This window comes from Dermacentor variabilis, chromosome 9 (assembly GCF_050947875.1).
Source record: "Dermacentor variabilis isolate Ectoservices chromosome 9, ASM5094787v1, whole genome shotgun sequence".
Taxonomy (NCBI): domain Eukaryota; kingdom Metazoa; phylum Arthropoda; class Arachnida; order Ixodida; family Ixodidae; genus Dermacentor; species Dermacentor variabilis.
In genome coordinates, this window is record NC_134576.1 from 52,597,906 (window position 1) to 52,625,536 (window position 27,631).

The 27,631-nt window shown below is 46.3% G+C and overlaps 1 protein-coding gene across 6 annotated transcripts in view; it reads left to right on the plus strand.

Moving 5' to 3' along the window:
- Nucleotides 1-27,631, plus strand: part of LOC142592692 (uncharacterized) — a 106,527-nt gene that overhangs the window by 42,317 nt on the left and 36,579 nt on the right. For all 6 annotated transcript variants that reach the window (XM_075704268.1, XM_075704265.1, XM_075704266.1 and 3 more), the window contains one exon: nt 3,514-3,547. In XM_075704268.1, the coding sequence (XP_075560383.1) occupies nt 3,514-3,547 (34 nt within the window). The remainder of the gene's footprint in view (nt 1-3,513; nt 3,548-27,631) is intronic.

Consider the following 27,631-nt stretch of genomic DNA (forward strand, 5'->3'; position numbering starts at 1 on the left):
TTTGCACAAGATCAGTGGCTCACTAGCTGCCAACAGATGGCGCCGCTACTCCTTGCATCGACGAGCATCCCGGCGTTGGCGCTTGTAGTGTTTCACACCACCGTGGTCTACACTTAATTTTTGCTTATTTTAGTGAGATATCTGAATGACGGGGCCAATAACGCCGATTTGAGAAAAGCTAACTTCCATGCTCAGTTTCGGAGTAGGCGAGGGAGTAATACATATTGTAACTCATGGGAGCTGCGCGCAAGCGATGCCGTTGTCCGTAAAATTTGCTCTAGAATTGCGAGTCAATTAATCCCCGTGAGCTCCCGTCTCCTCCCCTATAGCCCGGCCGTCGCGGCGCTGGCTGTCTGCTCGGCTCAACGCATACGCGGCCCTTGCTCTGTCTTGGAGGTAATCTGCGGCACTTGGAAAGGCTGGGCGAGCCGAGATGATTGCTGGCTTCATGTGCGCTGCCTTCCCGCGTGTCCAGTGGTGACTCTCGCGTTAAGCGAGATGCGGCATGAAGCGTTCGCTCCCATCTGCCGGAACTCTTCATCACCCCAGCTTTGACAGCGAGTGTTTGCGGTCGTCGAGTGAGATATGTTCATGTTTGCCAGTTCCGCGTATGACAACATGCTTTGTTAAATAAATTATAAAGCGAATGGCTTCTACAATTTATGCGACTGATAAAACTAGGAACCTTACTTCGTGCTGCTGTGTGACACCTTGCTATTGCTATAACTGCGGCTTTCTTTCCCCCTCCTGAAAGTTATGCATGCATCAAGGTTTACTTTGAACTAGCGGAACCATAAAATGCAGTGTTTCTGCAATACTTCTGCAATATCTTACTCTTAGTTCTTATTCAGGTAAGCGCGAACCGGATGTCTACCAACCGGGAATTCTCGGGGATTTTGAGTAGTCTGGAAAAACTCGGGTAAAACTCAGGGAATTTGTGCTTCCATCAGCGAAAATTAGCTGTAATTTTATCGGGAATCGTAACGAATGGTCTTTGACACCGCGTCGTTGGCTGGAGGAGTTGCCAGAGTACAGTCAACAAGCGGCTTTCCGTACGGACAGCTTCACGGCACCACTACTTACTCCATAGTCAATGTATAAGAACGTCTGAAATTTCGAACATAAAAACCCTTTGCTGTACGATTTTCCGGACTTTTTGCCTTCACCACAAATCCGAAACGGCATTAATAAAAGCCACAACCACCGCCATTTTGATAACGTCGCCGCTTCGAACCGGCACACTCGCACGTAGATCCGCTGGCAGCCGTAGCCAGCACCTCGGCAATGCTAGGCCTAGCTACTTCGAGGTTCGCTATTAAGCTTCTTGCCGTTCTGTGCCGTGTTTTTCATTGAAGTAATTTGCCGCTGTCAGCAATGGCACCGACACCGCCTTTGTGGTCATCGCGATTGGCTTCGAAGTTCGGAAAGCACGGCGCGTTGCATAATGCCGGTTCCCGAAAGTCAGCTTTGACTCAATAGAGCAGTATTACGCTGCGAAGCTTAACAAGTGTGGGAAGGGGCAACTGTCACGGGTTACAGTACGTATTCCTGAATTGTGCACGCTTGCACCCACCACCTCCCGTCACAGTACGAGTACCGATATGCCTAATAAGTGTACTGGCAGGCCTTCAGAGGTTTTTCGGATGTACTTATGACGATTTGAGCCCTTGAGGTCTGTAAAAGACATGCATTCAATTTTTGGGACGCTTTCGCGCCTCCTAGGGAGTCCGAAAAACCGGACGCTGACTGTACTAATGTCCAAGAAGATGCTTCAAATAGTCCGTGTGGCGAATGCGCAGCCGAAGGAGAACAAGACAAAGGACGTACACATTGGGGAATGAACGGGAAAGGAAGCATGCCGCCGGTTTTTTCAAGGAGCTTGCACTCTGAAAACAGTGTTGGCTGACGTCGAGATGCAGGTGTCCATCATCCAAGCAAAAAAACTCTTTAAAACAGTGAAACGCAACAGTGAGGTGTTGTGCGTGGGCTGAGAGTATGTCAGGACAGTTGAGGTTGACTTACCAGCTGTTGCGAGATTATCTCACATGCGATAAAGTTCGGGCCTCAAACCAATTAGCTGATAGAAATAGCTCATATTCGAAAATATTCTGTATGCATCTCTTTATTTGTATTTGAGAATGTTCGACTCGATTTGTAATGGGTTTTACTATTACTTTCGAAGATACCTTATTCGGTGTGCATTTTACATAACCCCTCCCTTCCGATTTCTTTTTCAATAAAACGCGTACTACTTACTATTCAAACAGGATCTAGTTGTTTGCTTTGTTTTTTAAAAGCATGCTTACTAGGAAGCGACATCATCGAACAACATGGTGTCGGGCGGTCGTTGACATAAAACAATGTTCTGTGTCACTGAGGCAATTCTGCAATGGCACTCAGGGAAAACCTGGAAAATTCAGGGAATTTGGAAATGTCAACTTGGTTGACACCCTGATTGTGGTTTTGGGTCACTCCATCACTGCCAAATACATAATGCCTGTTAAGCAGTACGTTTGAACTGCTTGGATTTATAGCTATGTTTACGGCGAGGTGATTGATGCTGGCTCAACCGCACTATAAGCGGGTACAACTGAAGGCCCCTGGCAGTTCACTGCCCCCCACGACGATTACGTTACAGGAGTAAAGCGAAAAAGTTTATTATCACCACCAGTAAAGCGAGAGAGCCAGCTCAATATCCCCACACCGTCCAGTTTTCCAGGGTAAGAGAATGTAAGGCAAGGCGGCGAGCGGAGTCCCCTCAGCGGCCCTCCCAGCGAAGCCATCTCAGATTCACCCTTTAGGCTACGTTCACACGAAAAAAACTTGACAAAATCTACCCGCCTAAGCGGCGAATTGGGCGGGCATCCAGCCGCCGAGCCCGAGTGGTCTCGGACCGATTTTTTTTTCACGACGGCGAAGCGGGAAGCGGTTCCTCTTAACCGGGAGCTGCAGTAGCATGTAAGCATGCAGTCGTAAAATTTCACATTTTCCGTTCTGCACTGACTATTTTTAGGAAAAGCCAGTAGCTAGAACTATCAGAACTGTCTTCTTTATCTTCCATGGTAGACGAAAGTTAGACGACACGTGCAGTTGCGCGAAATGATGAGTTTGAATAAATCATGGGTCAATGAATGGACATACGTCTGGAAATAGTGTCTGATCCATTGAAGGGTATACTCCCTGAAGCCAGCCTGTTCCCTTGATTGACTGAAGTGCAGTGTTGCCCTACGTCGGGCTAATGTTGCTGACCCACCACAACAGCAGGCTTGTGCAGCCGAGGGCAAGCAGCAACTTCGTACCAAGAGTCTGGCAACCTACGAAGCAGTCGTTGAATGAACTGTCGGCATTAATCCAGTGATAACCAGTGCTGCACATTTCAGCTTCACTGGTTAACCATCTGTACGGAGTGCTTGGGCATTGATGTTTTTCTTATAACAAATGATGTGGCTCATAAGCTGACATATGGCTCATAGGTGTGCTAAGTAATAATAGTCTTTATTTGTTTTGCTGCAGATGGACGAACACCAACACGACGCTGCTGCCATTGGTAAGCCACAGTATTTCATGATTCAAGATGTTTTCTGTTCACTAGGACCCTTGGGCTGGCACAGACGCCTGGCCGCAGAAGTGATCGAGGCACCATACGAAAGTGAAATTCTGGAAAGCACCTATAGCAGCTGTACATCTATCACTGGCTCTCTGATCCTAAGTTATACCGCTATTCTCAAGTAAAGATGACTTGGCAGGCTATTCACAATCAGAGCCTTCATTCAGTAACATGGTCAATTCTAAAAAAAGGCTCCCTGATTGTACTGGAGATTGCTATCAATCGGGCAACCTGTGGGTACAGGCTGCCTGAATGTACACTGAAACTATATTCATGCCCACACAGTTCTGCACGTCACGTGGTTTGCAACCTAGGCACCATGCTCTTTGTAGAGCAGCAGCAGCTGCAAAGAATGCCCTATAAAAACAAAAAGGGGGGGGGGAGCACTCCAGACCAGAGGCCACATGTACAAGAAGCCCCACTTCACAAAACACCCCAGACTACAAATACGGTACCTTTAGAGAAGTGAAGCGGAAACTTTGAGAGCCGTTTCCTCAACTTTTTCTGCCTTTCTGCTCAGTTTCTGGAGCAGATTTCTTTGTTACCGTTTGACATATTTTGACTTCGTTTGCTTTGTCACGTTCCTTGGGCTGCAATGCAGGTTGTTGTATTCTCGCTTTCTTATCTTGGCCCTTTATAAGTTTACGATATGGTTATTCGTCTACAATGAAAGTGTGCTTGATGTGAAAGTAACATAAAGGTGTCACTCCAAAAAATTTGCGTTGTGAAAAAAAAGCAAGAATGTCATGACGTTGAGGACGTATTTAGCTATGCAGTCAATACTTAACAAGCCTTCTATCACGTTTTTTATTTTCCCCACGCTATCCACAATTAAGACGGAGAAAAATTGTGCTTTATAAAATTGAATCAAATGTTCTCAAGATATCGCTCTGAAACTTTTATGGGAGCATCAGGGGACATTCTAAGCATTTGTGCGAATTTTCATCAATACCCACGAAGAAACAAGGAAGTTGATTCTCAAAGCCACGTCCCCCTTAACTTGTTTTCAGCATCTTTGTCAGTCTCCAAGTTTTCGCCCCATATCGCCACAGGTAAAATGCATTGATTTTACACCTTTCTATTTAATGCTAACGGTGAACTTTCAGTCAGGACCTGACAATGTCTGCCTTAGGCACTCCAACCTATTTTTATCCTTCTGTAAATTTCAGTCTCTTGATCAAGGTCCTTTGTGAGTAATTGACCTATGGTGAATATGCTCCTTCACAGACACTAGAGACTGACCGGCGACCTTGAACTCTTGTTCCCTTGCCCGGCTATTGATAATTACCTTTGTCTTCTGCATATAGACATTCAACACCACTCTTTTATTACTCTCTCTGTTCAGGCCCTCAATCATTTGTTGTAACTCATCCCCGGTGTGGCTGAACAGGACAATGCCATTTGCAAATCTGAGGTTGCTGAGATATTTGCCGTTGAGCCTTCCCAGTTTAATTGCATGAATACTTACAAGCATTTGGTGAATAGCGTTGTAAAGACTGTGTGTACAGACTGCACGGAACTGGCAGCCCCGCATGTGTGGAATGCGGCGAAGAAGAGACTCTCGAGCACCTCCTGTTGCATTGCCCGTCCTTTGATGTTGAGCGCACTGCGCTTTGTGCCTCGTATTGTCGCGTGGGTCTGCCTTGCGACACGGAGGGAGCCCTTCTGTTTCCCGCAGCGCACGCCTCTATCGTCAAAAGAGTGCTTGCTGCTCTCCTTGACTTTTGCTGCGAAACGCAGCTGAGAGCGCGGCTATAAGCCCCGCATCGCTCCTTCTTCAACCTTGTCCTTTTTTTTTTGCCGCTTTCTTTCCTTCTCTTCCTGATCCTTTTCTCCCTACTCCCCTTACCCTGTGCAGTGCTGTTGAGGTGTCCTCCTTTGAGAGACAGTTACGGCACTGCACTTCTCTCTTCCTTTCTTCTAAAAATCACTACACACACAAAGACTGTGTCTCCTTGTCTGACCTCATCTTTTTACAGGTATCTTCCTACTTGTGGAGAATTAAGGTAGCTGTAGACAGTTTCCAAGATATTTATGTAAGCATCCTGTTGTACTTCTTGCTTACATAATGCCTCTATGACTGCTGGTACCTCTACTGAATCAAATGCCTTTTCCTAATCTATGAAAGCCATATAGAGAGGCTTATTGTACTCTGCGGATTTTTCGATTATCCGATAAATGACATAGATGTGATCCATTGTAGAGTGTCCCTTCCTGAAGCCAGCCTATTCCCTTGGTTGACTAAGAAGTCCAGTGTTGCCCTTATTCTATTGGAGATTATTTTCGTGAATATTTTATATAATACTGGGAGTAAGCTAATGGGCCTATTTTTCAATTCTTTTAACGTCACCCTTTTCTGGATTAGTATAATGCTTTCATTCCATTTTTCTGGGACCCTTGCAGTCGATAGACACCTCGTATAAAGAGTGGCTCGTTTTTAAAGCATTGTCTCCACCATCTTTGATTAAATCGACCGGTAGTCTATCTTCTCGGGCTGCTTTTTCCAGTTTCATGTCTTGCAGTGCCCTTCTAACTTCATTGCTAGTTATGGCAGAAGCCTCTAAGTTGTTCATTACTACTTTGAACGGAGGTATCGCGGCTGCTTTTGGTACTGTACAGGTCAATATCGAATTCTTCCGCTGCGTTTGCTCTGTCTGAGAGATTGCTGATATTACCCTGTTTGTCTTTGAGGGCATATATCTTGGTTTGTCCGATGCCTTCTCACTGTTTTCAGGCTAGGTGGGTTTTTACTGCTTTTTCAGTCTTTCTCAAGATATAATTTCTAGTATCTCTTTGTTTCTGCTTTTTGATTAGTTTTGTTGGTCACATTCATTCTTTGTCGTTTTTTTAATAGGTCCCTTGTTACTTGGGAGTGCTTACCTACTGGTTGCCTTGAGGCCTTACCTCCCACTTCAGTTGCTTCTTCTAAAGCCAGCCTAGTTATGGTTTATCAATATTGCCCTTACTCTCTTCAAATGAATGGATCCTTGGGATACGCAGACTGATGAAAGCATGTATAAGCTTGCTGCTTGCCGGTTTTCAAACAAATAAAACATCGGCCCCATCCTTCCAAAGCCGTGAAAGCCTGCAGTGTGCGGTGGGTCCCTCAAGGCAGATGAAGGGAGAGATGAGCATGGAGAGGGAATCGACTCAATCGGGACACACTCTGATATCGATGCCAGGCTGAAGAAAATCGAGGCTTTCCAGGAAGAGCTTGTCAAACAGGTTGAACAGCTAAAAAATGAGCTAAATAGGGAGCGTGATGAGCGGAAGGTACTGGAAGACAGACTTCAAGCAGCCGGGGAAACGTCGAACAGGGCCACCATTGTGAACGAGAATGGTCATGACAATTGAACGTAGTCCCCCAACGTGACAGGAAAGGGAGTGTCAGCAAAGGATGTGGGAATGCGTGTAATGTAGGGAGGAGGTAGCTGAAAAGTGTGGCACCTCTTTTGAGGCCGCCACAGGCAAAGCAGGAGCGCGACTCACGCGGAAAAGGTAAAAGAGAAGGAGGGAGAGGTGCGAGAGAGTGAAATGGCGGCTATTTCGGGCTACTCAAACCTGGCTAGGTGCCCAGAAGGAATTGTGGAGAGGGTGACAGGCGAGTGAATAGTGGCGATAGGGACATTTCCAAAGTGGACGCTGAGTTCTGTCTTGAAGCGAGCAAAAACAAAGCTCGCGGAAAATACCTACGTGCACAACCTTCTAATAGTACCAGGTGGGCTAAATGACTTCCTAAACAGTAATGGGAGAGGATTAGCCCAGTTCTTCGCAAAGGGGGTGGGTAACTTGCGCGAGCTATCCCCTCAGGTGCGTATTGTACTGTGCAGAATGTTGGAGGTGCGTGTACGAGACAGACGTACAAAGAGCGGTAGTGGCTGCTAATGAGGCAATATGGAATATGAGATGATAGAAAGGTTTGGAGGTTGTTGAAGTAAACAGGGAAGTGAGAAGGTGTGGTGGTTGTAAACGAAACGGGATCCATGGACTTGAATTACAGGCTTGGACGAGAAAGGGGCTGGTGACTTGATAATCGTGCTGTTGCTTCTTTAGGAGGCCCACGCGCGCTTCAGGAAGCCAGGGTAGGCAGTAAGGAAGAAGGTCCCCTGAGGGAACCTCAGTATAGCATCACAATTATTAACCGAAAAATGAAGAACCGAGAAAGCTTGCCATGCAATAGGCTACGTAAACATGCAGGGCAACAGAAGAAACAAAAAGTGGCCAGAGATTGAGGAGCACTTCACTGGAGAAGAAATAGAAAACAAAAAGTGTATGCGGTTAAAGGAACGCACCGCAGAGACCCGGAAGAACTATCAGTGATTGAGAATTACGCTTGGGAAGGGTTCAACATAACTAAGTTAAAAAGAAAGGGAGAGGAAGTCGGAATGCTTATCAATCTGGTAGCGAAATGGAAAAGAGTAAATTCAAAATTTCAAGAGCCTCTTTGGTTACCAGGCACATTGAGTGGGGAAAAAAACTTGGCTGGGCGTTACGTATTTTTGTACCAGAAATAATTGCACATAGAAGAATTAAGAGTTAGTGGAGTGCATAATCGCTGATATTAAGGGTTTCGGGAATAATGCCAAAATTATCCTATTAGGTGATATGAATGCCCACATACAACATTTAGATGGCTATAGCGATAACAACGAGAAGTAAACGCAAGAGCTCTGTGAGCATCATAACCTCGTTGTCGTGAATACAGTGCCTAAGTGTGAAGGGCAGATCATGTGCGAAGTGGGAAACTGTCTATCAACCATTGAAAACTGTCTGATAACAGAAGGAATTCATAAGTTGAGATAAATGGTCATTGATGAGGAAGGGCATAGGAGCACAGGGAGTGACAATAAACATCATTTTGAAAATGGGATACGGGGTGGGAAAGAGAGCAAGGAGTTCAAAATGGCCAGTGCAAATGTGTGCGCTGAACAAATAACAAATATAGTCACTAGAGTGGAGAAATAACTTGGCAAATGGCCAAGTCAAGAGTGGGAAGAGAGTGAGCTTCCAAGTGTAATAACGACAAAAATACAGAAAGATAAACCACATGCTCGTTAGAAAGGAAAAAAAAACGAAAAGCTGGTGGAACAGGATGATAACGAGAAGCGATAGTGGAACGACAGAAAGCATCTCGAGAGCACAGCCAGGCAAAGAAGGCGTAGTTGCCTAGTGATGAAGTAAACAGTAAATGTGAAATACACACCGGGAGAAATAAAAGTATGGTTCAAATACTATTGCAAGCAAAGATAAAGGGTGAAAGTGAACGTTGGTTGTCAGAAATACGCGAGAAAAAGAAGACCGCACCTAGATTATTTTGGGAACACCTAAAATAATTAGGCAGGAAATCAACAGCAATACTAACTATCCTGGAGGAAGATGGAAACAAACTGGAAGCGGAAGCGGCAATAAACTACAGCCGAATCTTTCCAAGACAACGACGAGGTTATTTTTGGAAAAAAGAAAAAAATCATTAAAGAGAACCAGATGGAGAGGGAGCTGGTACTGACAACTGGAAGACAGCCGAAAATACAAAAGCACACAGCCACGTGGCTAGACGAGGTTCCTGTTAGGCTGAATAATGAACTAGTACCAAAAAGTAAATCAGCGCTCGTGAAAGCAATGGCAAAAGCTTTAAAAGACAGACGTATACCAGTCAGTTGGCGACAAAGTAAAAGAATGAATTTAATTTATAAAGGTATGGGGCAGAAAGATAGTTCACTTGTATAGACCGTTGGCCGTCGACAATGCAGACGATCAAATTAAATCAGCAAGCACGGGTAGATAATAAAGACATTTTGGAAGAACTTTCGAATGGCTTTAAGATAGGTGGGAGTTTGGATGATAACATATTTGTTCGTACTCTGTGTATTGAAATATGAAGAGTAGAAAGTAGACCGTTATATGTTCCTTTTTAGACATTACAGGAGCGTATGACAACGTAGACCGCAACAGTTTGTGGGATATTCTGGAAGGGGAAGGCTTAGGTGACGATTGTCTACAGCTTTTGAGAGCTTTACCTAGAAAATACCGCTTGCATTGAAAGGGAATGGATGAGGAGCAAGAAGAAAGTTGATATCAACAAAAAAACTGAGGCAGGAATGCCGTATATCTCCCTGTTTATGATGTGCATGGTGAGGATGGAGAGGGCACTAGAAGGAAGCAATGTCGGGTTGAATCACTCAAACAAGCGGGTACAGTAGTAGAGGAGCAGCTTCCAGGTTTATTTTATGTGGACGACATCGTGACGCTAGCGCAGAAGCAAAGTTATTGGCAACATGTGGCTAGTATCTGTGCACTGGAAAGCGAGAATTTAGGTTTGAAATTTAGGGTTAGAAAATCAGGTGTTATGGTATTCAATGAAAACAGTGAACATACTGTGGCAATACAGCGCCAGGAAATACGTAAGGTAAAACATAAATACCTTGCTATATGGATAAAAGAGGGCAACAGATATATGGAAACACAGGAAGAAATAACAATCAAGGGGAAGAAAAATGCTGGCATAATGAAGCACAGAGTGCTATGGGGATACAATAGGCACAAGGTACTCCGAGGCATCTGGAAAGGTCTGATGATTCCAGGACTTACTTTTGGAAATGCAGTTATTTGCTTGCAATCGGGGATACATCAGGACTCGATGGGAACCAAATGTCAGTGGGATGCCTCGCATTGGGCGGTCACTGTAAAACTAGGAAATGAAGTTGTACAGGGTGGTACGTGATGGACAAGTTTTGATGTGAGGGACGCTCAGAGTAAAATTAATCATGAAGTATTCAGGTATTTGTACAGGAATAACATTGATTCACATTGGAGGAAAAAAACGAGGAAGCTTACCAGCAAGTATGCAGCCTGTATGGTAAGCAACACTGCAAAAAAGAACTTTAATCGGGAACTCGGAGAATCTCATGGGCGGTGGTAATGGAAAAGAAACCTGCCATGAGTATCCACTTAAGGGGAAAAAACGAAATCTGGAAAGAAAAAATTTATGATAACTCAAAGGGAAACACCGTTGCATCACATACGGTGTCCCCGAGCCAGTATGGAGCACGGACATGGTGCGCAACGAATAAGCTCCTGAATGAAAGCCTGAGAGGAGTATGCACAAAACTGGGACCAAGTATCGAGTGTGGGAGCACTACACGGGCGCTGATACGTGAAGCGCACAACCTACTCTAATAGGAGAGCACTACAGAGGAATTAGGCGCATGCCTGCGTCAGGTGGCCCTGCAAAACAATAGACACGGACAAACACCCACCGTATGGCATCGATCATGGCAGCTCTCGGACAGGCGATGCTACAGACGGCAGGGAAGCAAGGTTAGAGGAACAGCAACAAGGCTTCCCGAAGCCCCAGACAGTAGGTAGAGGGAGACCCTGGCGAAGCCTGAAGAGTAAAGCGGACGTCTTCAGAGATGGATACTTGAATATGAACACGGCCCATAACGCGGGGAAATGGGAAGAGTTGTATCATGCCATGGAAGCAGAAAAGATCTGTGTTTATGTGGTGGCTGAGCTGCATCTGAGAGATTTAGAACTGCCCATACATACAGAATGGTGCTGGGCCGGCAGCAACAGGAACGGTAATGAACGCAAAAGAGGCGGTGTTGGTATTCTGTGGCGACAGAGTTTATAGTGGGAAGAGGACAGCGCAGAATGCGCCGAGCATCTTTGGATCCCCGGCGATGTATTAACTGTGCCTACGGCCATACGTGTAGTATACTTCACAGTGCGCGACATTCAGTCGAACTCCAACGAGCCGCTAGTGCAGCACATATGCAAGGACGTGGTACATAAGGCAAGCGATAAGAAGCTGCTGATAGTTTGGGACTTCAGCGGTAATATCTCAGATATATCGCAGGCACAGATGCCTGCGGCGAGCTCCTCCAACAGATAGTGGAACACCTGGATGTGGAAATTACTAACCTTCGCCCAACGGTGCGGTGGGCAGTCTACATGGGGTGCACGGGTACGGATGACCTGTATTGATGACGCTTTCGCATCACAAGGCCTCACTACATTCCGCGAATGCTTCAACACAAATGAGAAGGGCAAGCACAGCATTGGAAGCGATCACTGCTGTCTCCATATGGCTTTCACCCACATACAGCGGTCGCCACAGTCCAGCTGTGACAGGTAGCTGCCACACGGAGCAATCGCGACGGTAGCGGCATAATGTGAGGCAAGCGAACAACGGCGCAAGCCAAGACATAAAGAGGTCTGTTAGACACGTGTCCGACCTTTGGCCGAAGAAAAAGGTGGCATAATTACCCTCAGAGTAGTCTCTTTGGGACTCCACACACTTTTCCCAGTGGTGCTGCCATGATTGGAAGCATTCCAAGAAGGCCTCTTTCGGAATGAAGTTTAGCTCAGCTGTCCTTGCAGCTATATTGTCCACTCTTGTCTGAAGTCACGCTCCTTTCAATGGCCTTTTGATTTTGGCAAAGAGCCAGAAGTTGCACGGAGCCATATCAGGAGAGTAAGGAGCCTGTTGAACTACAGAAGTCTGGCTTTCGCAAAAAAAGTCTGGATCAAGTGCGAGGAATGTGTAGGAGCCTTGTCGTGATGGATGCGCCAATTTCCTGTTGACCACAACTCTGGTCTCTTGCGCGGCACAGCAGCAAGTAGGCGACGGAGCGCATCCCTGTGGTACTCTTTGGTTATTGTTTGACCTTGCGGTGCATACTGGTGGTGTACCACATGGTGGGAGACAAAGAATGTAGTCAGCATCACTTTGATGTTGCTACGCACTTGGCAGGCCTTCTCTGGGTGACGTGGAATGCTTCCAGTGTGACGACTGGGATTTGGTTTTCGGGTCGTACCCATACACCCCAAGACTCGTCACCTGTGGTTAGGGTGTTCATGAAATCGAGGTCACTGTTTGTAGAATCCAGCATGTCCTGTTAGACTTTACGATGAAGTAGCTTTTGCTCCACCGTGAGCAGCTTCGGCAAGAGTTTCGCCGAACCTCTCACGGCCAAATATCGGTCTTAATGGAATGTGCAGAAGAAGCGCTGATGCCTAACTCTTCAGCAATTTCTCGGATAGTCGCACGACGGTCCCGCGTCACCACAGCTGCACTTGGGCAACGACCTGGTCATTTCGGCATGTTGATGGCCGACCGGAGCGTGGCTCGTTCTGCACCTATGTGCGGCCGTCTTGCAACCGGTTTTACCGCTCCTTAATCATTGTGGTGCTCATAGCATCGTCACCGAAAGCCGTCTGAATCATCCGAATGGTTTCCACTTGGCTGTTACCCAGTTTCTTGCAAAATGTGATGCAGTTGCGCTGCTCCAGTCGCTCCGCCATTTTCCTTGCAATAAGAAACCGAGGGGAGCACTATGCACTAACTCACTCAAATGCTGCCTCCCAGTAACTGACGCTGTCGGCAGGCGGGAAAAAAATTTGCGCATGCGCTCGAAGGCTCTACGTCGGCTGATGCAAGCGCGCTGGTTTCATATGCATCAGGTGTTTGAAAAAGAAATAACGTCGGATACTTTTCTAACAGACCTCGTTCCCAGGTTTTGTGTCAACACTGGAACAGCTATTACATTGACGCATGAGGTGCAGCACCAAATCGCGACAACATAGAAAATCATGGTGGGACAAAGAAATAGCGGAGGCATGGCAAGCGAGGAGGCAGGCAAGTATAGAACATTGGCGTACAGTCACAATAGGAATCTCAGGGGCCTGTGCAGCCGTGTCAAAACGCTACCTGGTGCTCAAGCATAGAGAGCAAGCATTAGTGCAGATTAAACTTGTAGAGGCGAATATGCAACAGTTCCAAAAGTTACGAGGAGAAGGGGGATCTACGGCACAGAACTACTGAACTACGTGCGTTCACTGGACAAAGGCGATCAGTTTGCAGCAGTTAGAGGATGGTGCAACAGGCCATGTCGTCGCTTACGTCAAAGAGACGGTGACCAAGCACCTAGAGGCACTCTACGGATCACCGGACCTGATTACTAATACATCGATTCCCACCGCATCAGGGCCACCTACCTACCCGAACAACCTGTGCGGACCGAAATGGGAGTTCAACCATATCATGATCGATCGGACAATTTGTTGTATCTGACCTCAGTCAGCATTGGACCCTGACCAGCTTCCTTGCGCTACTGCTGAAGAATCTGGGCCCAGACTCGAGAACAACTGGCTAGCTTGTTCACAAGAGATTATTGAAGGAGCCGACATACCCGAGAACTGGCAACACTGTAGGGTATCCTTCATACCCCAACGTGGAGGAAGCTAGGGTAACTTAAACGACTACCGAGACATAACAGTGACTAGTGTTTTACCCCACCTTTGCGCAAGAGCTAAAGGAATGAAATGGTCGATGGGCAGAGAATGAGCACCTTCTTAGGGAGGTGCAAAATGGCTTCCGGCAACAGGCGCATAGAGGCAGACAACTTTGTCGTTGCTAGGTGTGCAGATGTAGCGTGAGAGGAAGACCACTCTCTAACCTGCTGTGCGCTGGACGTCGAAAAACCATATAATAGTGTACCTCACTCCACCGTATTTGCACGATTATCTGCCTTGGGCTTGCCAGTGGCTCTCATGTCAACAATAAAGCGATTGTACCTGGGGAACAGGGTCGTGGTGCAATTTGGCCACGTGGAAATGAAATGCACAAAGTTATGCAGAGGTCTGCATGAGGGATCTCCTCTGTCGCAAATCCTGTACGTGTCAGGTGCAGAGAAAGCACTATTACAAAGAGCTCGGGGCTTCGGACTGAAGTACAGCACAATGGCAATTGAGGAAAACAGATGCAGCCCAGGCTTAGCACGTACAGATGACCTCATATCAATTTTGGAGGATCCACACGATTTGCAAGCACTTCTTGATATCTGTGCTAGCAAAATGTCGAAGTTGGGTCTCTGCTTCAATGTGTACAAAACCACAATTATCCAGGCTGCGGGTGAGGTGGAGCATGGTGCGGCCCTGCGATCGGGCGCAGGGGTATTGTGCATGGACCCATCGCTGAAATACCTAGGCGTACACTGTTGCTCAGATAATTAAATGTATAGAGTACACGAGGAGAAGATAGCTCAAACCGGCCTTCGATCACAGAACGTACTACAACCAAGGTGCCTGTGGCTGCAACCGCTAAAGAATGGTCAGGGACCTGTGGAAAGTCGTTCATTTCCCGACATTAACCTTCTCGAACGCGTTATTTGTATGCATGTCAGTGAAATATCGGGATAAATTGGGACGCCAACGGGAAGTAGGCCACATAACACAAAAAAGTGAACATGTATTTGCCGACGATTCAGGTATGACTGTTCATTCTTTTGTACACAAATCAAATTCAGTATTTCTGTTACATATTTCATGTACTTTTAATTTTTTTGTGTATGTATCTACTTTGTGTACCATGCTTGCCCTGTGTGCTTGTGTGTTTTGTGCACTGGGAATGGGTCGGGGAAGGGGACTGAAACTTAGTCAGGCATTCGTGCCTTTTTGTCAGCCTCTTTGACAGAGATTAAGGCAATTATTTACAACAAGGGCAAGATCCGTACCAATTACGGCATGCAAAAGCAGGCATTCATTGCTGCAGATTTTTAGAATCATCACCCTGGCTTACTCTCTATAATAAACGAATCACCGTCCCCAAACATTCCAAAAAAAAGTGAACATGTATTTGCTGTCGCTTCAGGTATGACTGCGCATTCTTTTGTACACAAATCAAATTCAGTATTTCTGTTACATATTTCATGTACTTTTCCTTTTTTTTCTGTATGTATCTACTTTGTGTACCATGCTTGCCCTGCGTGCTTGAGTGTTTTGTGCACTGGGAATGGGTCGGGGAAGGGGACTGACACTTAGTCAGGCATTCGTGCCTTTTTGTCGGCCTGTTTGACAGAGATTCTTTGTATTTTATTTCTGTCAAAATAAACATTCCTTCATTCATTCATTCATTGCTGTGGGCTGCCATGGAGCTGTCACCAATGAAGCAGTGCAGGGTGACTTACGGGGGCCAAGCTTTGAAGAACAAGCGGCCAGCAAGCTGCCATACCGTAATTGCCTACAATGTATGACTAGGGATAGATGGCCAAGGTGCGTGTTTGAATGTCAGCAACATGCCTCCGCACTAAGTTGGTCGGGCAAGTGCACTTCCTAGAGCGGATGTACGGCCTCCTCGGCAGCCTAATTAAGGCGGATTCGGTCATGGCATATGTAGAGGAGGTGCTCCGCATAGGGCATGAGGCAGAAAACATGTGGCGAGAAGGACTCATCGAAAAGGACACTACGGTTATCTACCGCAGCAAGAACTCAATCGGGCCGGCCCACTTCTACGACAACATCAGGAATTCGCTGCTTTTCGAGGAATGAGCAGGAACTCTACTGACACCCATACTGACACCCACACACTCTACTGACACCCATACAAGCAAGCCACAATTGAGTGAACGGAATGTGCTATTTTGTTGGCAGAAGACAAGCAGCGCCCATGTACGTTCTCATCCAAGAACAGAAATAAAATTAGCTTGTTGAGATACGCTGCAGTCATTAATGCGACCTCCTAAAATGCTGTTCATCATCGCGCATGGCGGTCTGGTAACGAGCGACGGCCAGCAGTGCAAACAGATTGGACAGAGCGTCCCACTTGCTTGAACCGACAGTTGCCGTTAAAAACCAGCAACTTTCATTGCGAAGCAATCGGGTGATGCAGGCATCTACTACCGCAGCCAACACGGCAACGTGGACTACCCGCCACTTTAGCGTTCAGCTCCTTTCCAACCAGCACGTTTCTTTTTGTTCTTTCAGGGGCTGCTAAATTGTTGCCCGTGCACCACTTTGTCTCAATATTTGCATCGTCCATTTCGTGGGCATCACCTTTGGCATTTGCAGGTCTTTCGTCCCAAGTGGCTACCAACTTCATACGCTACAGACCATGTAAGCACGTGTACTGGTCTCCGTTCATGCCAGATCGCGGCTGCTGAGGAAAGCGACAAGCACAATTTGCCCACAGTGCATGTAAATTTGGAGTCCATATTGCGCTACGGACTGCAGGAGCAGGTGCTTGCTTCAAGAGACTGCTTGCTGCCTAATGTGACTAGGCCGCCATATCCCAGAAACGTAACACGGCAAACATGACCAAAGGGGCGCAGCATCGCAGCTGAAATTATGCAATTGTTTCAGTGTACCTGCCAAAAATCCTATTCCTCCGAGCAAGGAGAGAATGAGACTGGCGATTCAACATGGTGATGAGAAATCTTCCGTTGAAGTAGGAACTGCACTCTGGTAGCACGGAAGGCCAAAAACAAGAAGTCAAATGTTACATAGCAAGAATCGCTTCACCCATACTTTGGATAAAGAGGAAAAATCGTCTCAAAAAAGAATGGGCAATAAAAAAGATTGCTTTCATACTTGGCAAAATGGAATAATTTGACAATGCGAGGAAAGTAATTAAGAAAAAGAAACCGAAAACCACGAGTCATTGAAGTGCTACGTTTAGAGTTGCAATAAGGCCTGACAGTTGCCTACTGCAGCTTTTTGAGTTTTCTTTTGGCAGAAAATTAGGTTCTTTTGAGAAGCTTAACTCATGGTATTTAAACCGCAAATTCCAAAGAAGTCTAAGGCGGGCATAGAGCTGCAAAAGTTGCTGCTTGCAGTCTGAAAAATGGTGGATCGCTGGTCTCCTCGGCCAAAATGGAGAACAATTCACTTGTAATACCTTGCTGGTGTGCAAAAGCCCTTACTGCTTGTGTAAATTTGTCTTCAAGCCTCACAACATACTAATATGCTGTGCCAGTTGGGACAGTTAAATGGCCTAGGGCTTTGCCCTTTATTTCAACAGCTTTAAACGTTGCAAATAACTGACTAGGTTTTGCAAGGTCCTAGTTACTTTCCTTCTGGAGGATGGGGCACGAGCTGCACTGAGTTTAGGAATGTGTGTATAAAATATCTGCACGCATGGTAAACTGTTTGACTCAACCACGTCATGGCTAGCTTCTGCACTACTTTTCACAGGGCCCTTTTGTAAAAGCAGCACTTGCGGAGCTAAGGGCCCCTTCAGTCGGTCTGCTAAAGTTGCTCAATTGTGCCAAAGTTTGAAAAGCTTTGACACAACATTGTGCCTTAAACCGGCAGAAAACTGGTATGCATTTGGAGTTTTATTGTAACCATGCTGCTGCCGAATGATCCCAATCTCAAGTGGACCCTGATTCAGCCGTTGCATCAGCAAGAATTGAGATGAAATTAAGATGGGTAGAGGTCTTGCCACAGCAACAAGATTGCTTTGACTGTCACGTGGCATCCACTTACAGCCCTAGGTTTGTGAGGGCTATCAAAGTGCTTGGACTTAATCCAAAGCACGCAAGCGTTTAAAATTCAATGCGTTCCGTGGACATCATGGCATGCCTTTTTCCGCTCTTTTATGCACATTGCAGAGCTCTTCAAAGCATCAAATAACTTGCCCATCCTTTCTAGGAAGCTGCGTATGCGTGGCAGTAGGAGGCAGAACATTAAGAGCAAGAAAACCTCAATCGACAAACACACAGTGTTGCTCAACACATAAGAGGTACACTTTACTTGTTGCCAAACGGAGTCTCACACAAACGCCCGTCAGTAATTTTTGGCAGGTATTTCAGCTTTAGGTGATGGGTGGAGTGGTATTTCTTTAGTGTTTCCATGAAACAACATCCTTGCCAATCTTGGTTATACTTCAGGAAGTGTTTCTAGTACACTTCAATAGGTGTCATCATCATCATCATCATCAGCCTGTTTACGCCCACTGCAGGGCAAAGGCCTCTCCCATATTTCTCCAACAACCCCGGTCATGTACTAATTGTGGCCATGCCGTCCCTGCAAACTTCTTAATCTCATCCGCCCACCTAACTTTCTGCCGCCCCCTGCTGCGCTTCCCTTCCCTTGGAATCCAGTCCGTAACCCTTAATGACCATCAGTTATCTTCCCTCCTCATTACATGTCCTGCCCATGCCCATTTCTTCTTCTTGGTTTCAACTAAGATGTCATGAACTCGCGTTTGTTCCCTCACCCAATCTGCTCTTTTCTTATCCCTTAACGTTACACCTATCATTCTTCTTTCCATAGCTCGTTGCGTCGCCCTCAATTTGAGTAGAACCCTCTTCTTAAGCCTCCAGGTTTCTGCCCCGTAGGTGAGTACTGGTAAGACACAGCTATTATACACTTTTCTCTTGAGGGATAATGGCAACCTGCTGTTCATGATCTGAGAATGCCTGCCAAACGCACCCCAGCCCATTCTTATTCTTCAGATTATTTCGGTCTCATGATACAGATCCGCAGTCACTACCTGCCCTAAGTAGATGTATTCTCTTATGACTTCCAGTGCCTCGCTACCTATTGTAAATTGCTGTTCTCTTCCGAGACTGCTAAGCATTACTTTAGTTTTCTGCAGATTAATTTTTAGACCCACTCTTCTGCTTTGCCTTTCCAGGTCAGTGAGCATGCATTGCAGTTGGTCCCCTGAGTTACTAAGCAAGGCAATATCATCAGCGAATCTCAAGTTACTAAGGTATTCTCCATTAACTTTTATCCCCAACTCTTCCCAATCCAGGTCTCTCAATACCTCCTGTAAACAGGCTGTGAATAGCATTGGGGAGATCGTATCTCCCTGCCTGACGCCTTTCTTTATTGGGATTTTGTTGCTTTCTTTATGGAGGACTACGGTGTCTGTGGACCCGCTATAGATATCTTTCAGTATTTTTACATACGGCTCGTCTGCACCCTGTTGCCGCAATGCCTGCATGACTGCCGAGGTTTCGACAGAATCAAATGCTTTCTCGTAATCAAAGAAAGCTATATATAAGGGTTGGTTATATTCCGCACATTTCTCTATCACCTGATTGATAGTGTAAATATGATCTATTGTTGAGTAGCCTTTACGGAATCCTGCCTGGTCCTTTGGTTGACAGAAGTCTAAGGTGTTCCTGATTCTATTTGCGATTACCTTAGTAAATAGTTTGTAGGCAACGGACAGTAAACTGATCGGTCTATAATTTCTCAAGTCTTTGGCGTCCCCTTTCTTATGGATCAGGATTATGTTAGCGTTCTTCCAAGATTCCGGTACGCTCGAGGTCATGAGGCATTGCGTATACAGGGTGGCCAGTTTCTCTAGAACAATCTGCCCACCATCGTTCAACAAATCTGCTGTTACCTGATCCTCCCCAGCTGCCTTTCCCCTTTGCATATCTGCCAAGGCTTTATTTACTTCTTCCGCCGTTACCTGTGGGATTTCGAATTCCTCTAGACTATTTTCTCTTCCATTATCGTCGTGGGTGCCACTAGTACTGTACAAATCTCTATAGAACTCCTCAGCTACTTGAACTATTTCATCCATATCATTAATGATATTGCCGGCTTTGTCTCTTAACGCATACATCTGATTCTTGCCAATTCCTAGTTTCTTCTTCACTGTTTTTAGGCTTCCTCCGTTCCTGAGGGCATGTTCAATTCTATCCATATTATACTTCCTTATGTCAGCTGTCTTACGCTTGTTCATTAACTTCGAAAGTTCTGCCAGTTCTATTCTAGCTGTAGCGGTAGAGGCTTTCATACATTGGCGTTTCTTGATCAGATCTTTCGTCTCCTGCGATAGTTTACTGGTGTCCTGCCTAACGGAGTTACCACCGACTTCCATTGCACACTCCTTAATGATGCCCACAAGATTGTCGTACATTGCTTCAACACTAAGGTCCTCTTCCCGAGTTAAAGCCGAATACCTGTTCTGTAGCTTGATCTGGAATTCCTCTATTTTCCCTCTTACCGCTAACTCATTAATCGGCTTCTTATGTACCAGTTTCTTCCGTTCCCTCCTCAGGTCTAGGCTAATTCGAGTTTTTACCATCCTGTGGTCACTGCAGCGCACCTTGCCGAGCACGTCCACATCTTGTATGATGGCAGGGTTAGCGCCGAGTATGAAGTATACTTCATTTCTATTCTCGCCGTTCGGGCTCCTCCACGTCCACTTTCGGCTATCCCGCTTGCGGAAGAAGGTATTCCTTATCCTCATATTATTCTGTTCCGCAAACTCTACTAATAACTCTCCCCTGCTATTCCTAGTGCCTATGCCATATTCCCCCACTGCCTTGTCTCCAGCCTGCTTCTTGCCTACCTTGGCATTAAAGTCGCCCATTAGTATAGTATATTTAGTTTTCACTCTACCCATTGCCGATTCCACGTCTTCATAGAAGTTTTCGACTTCCTGGTCATCATGACTGGATGTAGGGGCGTAGACCTGTACAATCTTCATTTTGTACCTCTTATTAAGTTTCACAACAATACCTGCCACTCTCTCGTTAATACTGTAGAATTCCTGTATGTTGCCAGCTATATTCTTATTAATCAGGAATCCGACGCCTAGTTCTCTTCTCTCCGCTAAGCCCCGGTAGCACAGGACGTGCCCGCTTTTTAGCACTGTATATGCGTCTTTTGGCCTCCTAACTTCACTGAGCCCTATTATATCCCATTTACTGCCCTCTAATTCCTCCAATAGCACTGCTAGTGCTCGCCTCACTCGATAACGTTGTAGCGTTAAACGTTGCCAGGTTCATATTCCAATGGCGGCCTGTCCGGAGCCAGTGATGCTTAGCACCCTCTGCTGCGTCGCAGGTCTGACCGCCGCCGTGGTCAGTTGCTTCACAGCTGCTGGGGACTGAGGGCCGGGGTTTGATTGTGTTGTTCATATAGGAGGTTTTTGGCCAAGTACTGCACCAGGGTGGCCAATCCTGCTCTGGTGAGGGAGTGCGTTACCGGTTCTGGTCACCGGGGTCAGGCCACACTCCAGGCCTGTTTTATGCAATTTTTATCAACACGCGGATCTTTTTTTTAATCCGGTGGAAAATTGCCGGCACCGGGATTCGAGCCACGGACCTCTTGCACGCGAGGCGGGTGTTCTACCTCTACGCCACCGCTGCACGTCAATAAGTGTGGCATATGTAAAATAAAGTATATTTTCGTCTCATCTATTTAATAAAAGGATCTTGTGGGGTTATTCTGAGTGCTGTCCCAAGTTCAGCATTGTTCATAGCTTGGTCACTGATCAGTCCCCTTACATAGAGACCACAGTTCTTATCTCAGCAAACTCAGAACTGTTCCAGAAGGAACTCCGCCGCCACCACGGAGTAAGACATTTAGGAGGTGAAACCCCCGTCAGCGCGAGCGAGCGCGGGCGACCAGATAAGGTCACAATTGTTGCATGCGCCGGCGGCACCGTATGCAGTGGCGGCGCCATGCGGCGCGTCGCAGAAGCCGCAGGGGAAAAAAAATAAATGCAGCGCGCGCGCAGGCGGCTCCGGCGTGCTCTCCGGCCACTTCTTCCGTGCCAGGCGCGCCTGGCGGAACGGGAGCAACACGCTCGACCGGGTGCCCTGGCAACCAAAACGGCAGTAATTTCTTTCCAGGCCACCAGGCGCCGCCACCGCGATAATGGTTCCGCGGGCTTGGGACCTTTTCTGGTCGCCGCAAACAGCGGAGTTTCCACTCCTAAATGTTTCTTGCTCCGTGGCCGCCACCTATCATAAGAGCTGCACATTGGAGCCACCACTTTGCTATTCCAGACAGGAGAAACGAGGATGCTGTGTTTTCTACATGACCAGACCTTTCAATTCCGCTGTCACCAAAACATCATGCTTAGAGTCTTACTGCAGGTTTCATTTCAGAGAAATTTTATCAAAGATGAGGACACATGCCCTGTGCATCAAATCCCAATTTTTTGTTTTATCTTTTACCATATCCATAATGTCTGGCATCAATCCAGTCTTGAGTGATATTGCAGATAGCCAGGTTCTTAACATTTTTACTGTTGGAACGCGAAAGGTTTTTGCCAGGTACCTATATGCCTTTGGGCTATTGAAATATAGGTGGAGGGCAAACTGGCGGAACTCTTTTGGCCACTGTCATCCGTGCTTGTTCAGAGGTTACAGGTGCATATGAACACAATGAATTTCTAAAGTCTTTTTTGAGGTAACTGGATGACTGGGCCGATATCCGCGCTGGTGGGATGATGGCCGAGGCTGTTTTCAGTCTTGACACGGACCTCCATATGCTTGCCATCTCATCCAAATATTTCTGCATCCGCTTGTTTGTTCGTGGGGTAAAAGCCTTCCGAATTTGGCTCCAGCCCCTTTCTGTAGGCCCCGCAGGGGCGTCTGCGTCAGCAGGCGTTTGGTGTGTTGCGACACCACGGACCCGAGCACACGAAGGTTGGACCCTCCCGCGTGTAGCCGTGCGCGGCTTAGCCGTGTCCGGGGAAAGGGGGATCCTGGGGGTTGAGCTGATGCCGGGTGTTCGGACCTTTAAGGCCCCCCGGCGGAGGCAACACGCCTCTTTGGCCTCGGCTTCACGTAGACGGCACCCCCGGACTGACCCACCCGGGGGAAATCGGTAGTCGCCTTTTCCTGTCTCTCTCTTCTCAAACCTTCGTCTTTATCTCTCACTTTACATCTTTCCTGTCTTCTTCTCTCTTCCATTTACTTCCTTTCTCCACGGCGGCAAGGGTTAACCTTGTGTGGATATCCTACCTTGGGTACACCATATTGGGTTATAGTGATGGCGTGCGGCTGGCGTCGTGCAGGCTTGTACACAAGCTGTGCCGCGTCCCCTCGTTGGGCTCCGTGGTGGGCGGTCGGCGCTGTTGCCGAACATACACATTTTCCTATGGCAGCGCAAGCCTCTGTTGTTTATGATCGGCGTCTGAAGAGATGCCGCACCGAAGTACCATTTCAATTTTCCTTTCAAAGCAACGCCCCAACATTCCCAAAGTACTACGTAGTGCATAGTGAAAGCAACATTCCGGTAAGGAAACTCTCTCCTTTCTTGGTAGCGAAGTGTCTGAAAGACAAAATCGGACCAACATACAAAGCATCCAAAATGTCTAGCGGGGACCTCCTCCTAGAACTGAATAACAAAGATCAAGCAGATAAGCTCTCTGAACTTACCAGTATTGGCGAAGCGACAGTGACTGTTTCAGCCCACAGAACACTTAATACAAGCAGGGGAAGAAGACTTCATTGGTTTAAGCGACGAGGAACTGCTGGAAGGTTTCCAGGAACAAAATGTCACTAAAGTACAAAGAATAGTAATCCGAAGAAACGATCAAGAAATCCGCACCAAACATGTTATACTCACCTTCAGAACAAGCGTAATGCCTACTTCACTCGATGTAGGTTATGTCAAAGTCAATGTGAGACCGTATATCCCGAATCCCAGACGGTGTTTTAAGTGCCAACGATTTGGACATGCTTCACATGCATGCCGAGGACAAACAACGTGTGCTAAATGTAGCTCTAACGACCACCAATCAGAGAATTGCACCTCTTCGCCACATTGTGTTAACTGCAAGGGAGATCACCCAGCTTATTCGCGGTCCTGCCCTTGCTGGAAAAAAGAAAAAGAAGTCACGAAAGAATTTCGTTCTTTGAAGCCCGAAAGCGGCTATCGTATCTTCCGCGAAGAAGTTATGCCGATGTGGCGCAGGCGGGGGCAGCGTCACAGAGGCCTCCGGAGTCCTCCGAGCCCACGCGCAGTGGTGCCGCAGTGACTCCTCGCGCCCCCGTGGTGGAAGCAGTCAGTACTGCTCCACCCTCTTCGACGGCCCTGCAAACACCAGTCCCGCAGGGCCCTAAAATCAAACGGACCCCAAGGCCCGAGGCACGTGTCTCGGCGCCTAACTCTCGGTCCTCCAGCGCCTCAGAGAGAGCGACGGAGGTCGACACAAAAACCCCGGTGTCATTGACACCGAAGGACAAGCGCTCTCTAGAGCGCGGTAAGAGGGATAAAATCCCAGTAACCACTCAAATTAAGAAAGCGATAACCTAAAGGTTATCGCTCATTTGTATGAGCTTTTTTATCCATGTCACCTATAATCCCACATCTTAGTTTTTCATAGTGCCATTTCTTACCCTTCAATTCCAAGATGGCTTTTATTATCCATTGGAATTGTAGAGGCCTTTTACACAACTTAGGTGACATCAAAGACTTGTTAAGTAACTTCTCTCCTGTGGCCTTGTGCTTACAAGAAACAAACTTAGGCGAAAAGCACAAAAACATTTTAAAAGGATTCACCGTTGTACGGCGCGATCGTACTCAGGCGAACCGGCTTTCGGGTGGCGTAGCTATAGTTCTACGGAACGGCATTGCAGCTAGAGAAGTTACCATTAATACTCACTTGGAAGCCATTGCTGTCACGGTTTTAGCACATAAAACCATTGCCATTTGTTCAATGTACATTCCACCACATTCCCATCTTACTGTAGGAGATATGGAGTTAGTTTTAAACCAGCTACCCAAACCTTTTTTAATAGCAGGTGATTTTAACGCTCATAACATCTTATGGGGTAGCAAAACAACTGACACCAGGGGACAAACACTTGAAGATTTTATCCTGACTAACGAAATATGCCTTTTAAACACTGGTGCGCCAACCTACTGCTCCCCAAGCACAGGAGCTATGAGCTGCCTTGATCTGGTGCTGTGCACTCCATCTCTGTTGATCGATTTTAAATGGAGTGTTATTAACAATCCTTATGGTAGTGATCATATGCCCGGCATTATTAAAAATACATCTGCTTTCCCTACAGTCCCACTAAGACCACCCCGTTGGAAACTCCATCTAGCAGACTGGCCTCTCTTCAGCGAGAAGGCCAGTCTTGACCACATATCAGATCAACAAACAATAGACGAAATGAATGAAAATATTATTGCCTCCATACTTGCTGCAGCAGAACAGACGATCCCGCAGTCCTCCGGCTTCTTAAGGAAAAAACTAAAACCCTGGTGGACGAATGAATGCACTCAAACGAAAAAAGCACAAAACAAAGCATGGGGTATCTTTCGGCGATATCCAACATATGATAACCTCCTGAATTTCAAAAAAGCAAAGGCGAAAGCCAGGCACACGCGTAGGCAAGCCGAAAGATAGTCCTGGCAAACCTATGTATCCTCCATCAATAGCTCAATAACATCCAAAAGAATGTGGGATCAGCTTCGAAAGTTTAGAAGCGAGTACGCTCCTTATACGATCCCCATACTGTCACCTCCAGGTACACAAACGAATTTAAAAGAACAAGCAGATATATTAGGGCAGCATTTCCATAACATATCAAGCTCACTAAACTACTCCACTGAATTTCAAAAGTATAAACAATCAGCAGAAAAACAAAAGCTTCCGACAGCCGGAAGTTCCGAGAAACCATATAATGCACCCCTAACACTTTCCGAAATTAACAGAGTACTCACTACTGGCAAAAAAACAGCACCTGGTCCGGACAGAATACATTACACAATGCTCGCACACCTATCTTCAAAAGCAGTTAAGACATTGCTCCGCTTTTTTAACATAATCTGGGAAACAGGAAAAATGCCGAATGCGTGGAAAAAAGCCATTATAATCCCTTTCCTGAAAGCTGGAAAGCATCCTACAACAGCTACAAGCTACCGACCTATAGCACTAACAAGCTGTCTCGCCAAGTCCAATGAATCTATTATAAACATCAGATTGGCATACGTCCTCGAAAATGAGAACCTGCTCGATAATCATCAGTGTGGGTACAAGAAAGGCTGCTCCACAACAGATCATCTAGTTCGGTTGGAACACGAGATACGTGCGGCCTTTCTACAAAAGCAATACTGTCTCAGAGTTTTCTTTGATCTTGAAAAAGCGTACGACACAACATGGAGGTTCCGTATTTTAAGGGATTTAGCGGATTTAGGGATCCGCGGCAGAATGCTTAAATGTCTAGCTGATTTCATGTCCGATCGCACATTCCAGGTGCGTTTAGGAACGGTGCTGTCCAGCGTATTTATTCAGCAAAACGAAATGAACTCGCTGAATAATGTAATTCCATCTTCTATAATGCATTCACTATATGTGGATGATCTTCAAATTGCATGTCGTGCATCGAACATGGCAACCTGCGAACGACAAATTCAAATTACACTAAACAAACTAACGCAGTGGGCATCTGAAAACGGCTTTCGCTTCTCAAGTGAAAAAACGATTAGTGTTGCCTTTACACAAAAAAGAGGCCTACAACCAGATCCCATCCTTAAACTACAGGATGCCACACTACCCGTGAAACAAGAACACAAGTTTCTGGGTGTTCTGTTTGATAAAAAGTTGAACTTTCTCGCACACATCAATAGTATTAAAATCAAAGCGAACAATGCACTCAACATTCTAAAAATCCTCGCCCGGAAACGGTGGGGCTCTGACCGTAAATGCCTGCTACACATCTACCGCACTTTGTTGCGTAGCATATTAGACTATGGTAGCATTACATATGGTTCAGCCAGACTATCTTACGTCCGACGACTTGATCCAGTCCATAACCTAGGACTACGACTAGCATGCGGTGCTTACAGAACATCACCTATAGAGAGCTTACATGTTGAATGTAATGAACCTCCTTTACAGCATCGCAGAGCGCTACTAACTTTTTCGTACATACTCAGAATCCGATCCTCACCACAACACATATGCTACAACATCGTCACAAAGTGCAGCTCACGCTTACTATACACAAATAAACCAAACATGATTAGGCCGCTTATCTTGCGATACGAGGAATACTGTCGGGATTATGACATCCCTCGGGAAGTCCTCCAGGTTGCCAGAAAGCCAGAACGTTTACCCCCGTGGTGTGATCTCAACGCGTTATGTGATTGGACACTAACACATCTAAAGAAAGGAGACACACCACATCAACACATTATAGAAGAATTCCGCTCTCTTCAAGACAAGTATATAAACTACACAGAATTCTATACTGATGGCTCTAAAACCGAAAAACACGTGGGTGTAGGGGCCATAACAGAAAATTGGGAAACATGTATTCGATTACCTCAGCATGCCTCTGTCTACACAGCCGAAGTGTACGCGATATGGACGGTAGTTCAAAAGATCATTGCTGACAAACTTGAAAACACTGTCATATACACAGATTCATTAAGCGTACTGAAGGCTCTACACATAAAATCCCAAAGTGAACCCTTGTTAGGCTACATTTTGAATGCATTAACGTCAAACAAATATGGCAGATCAAT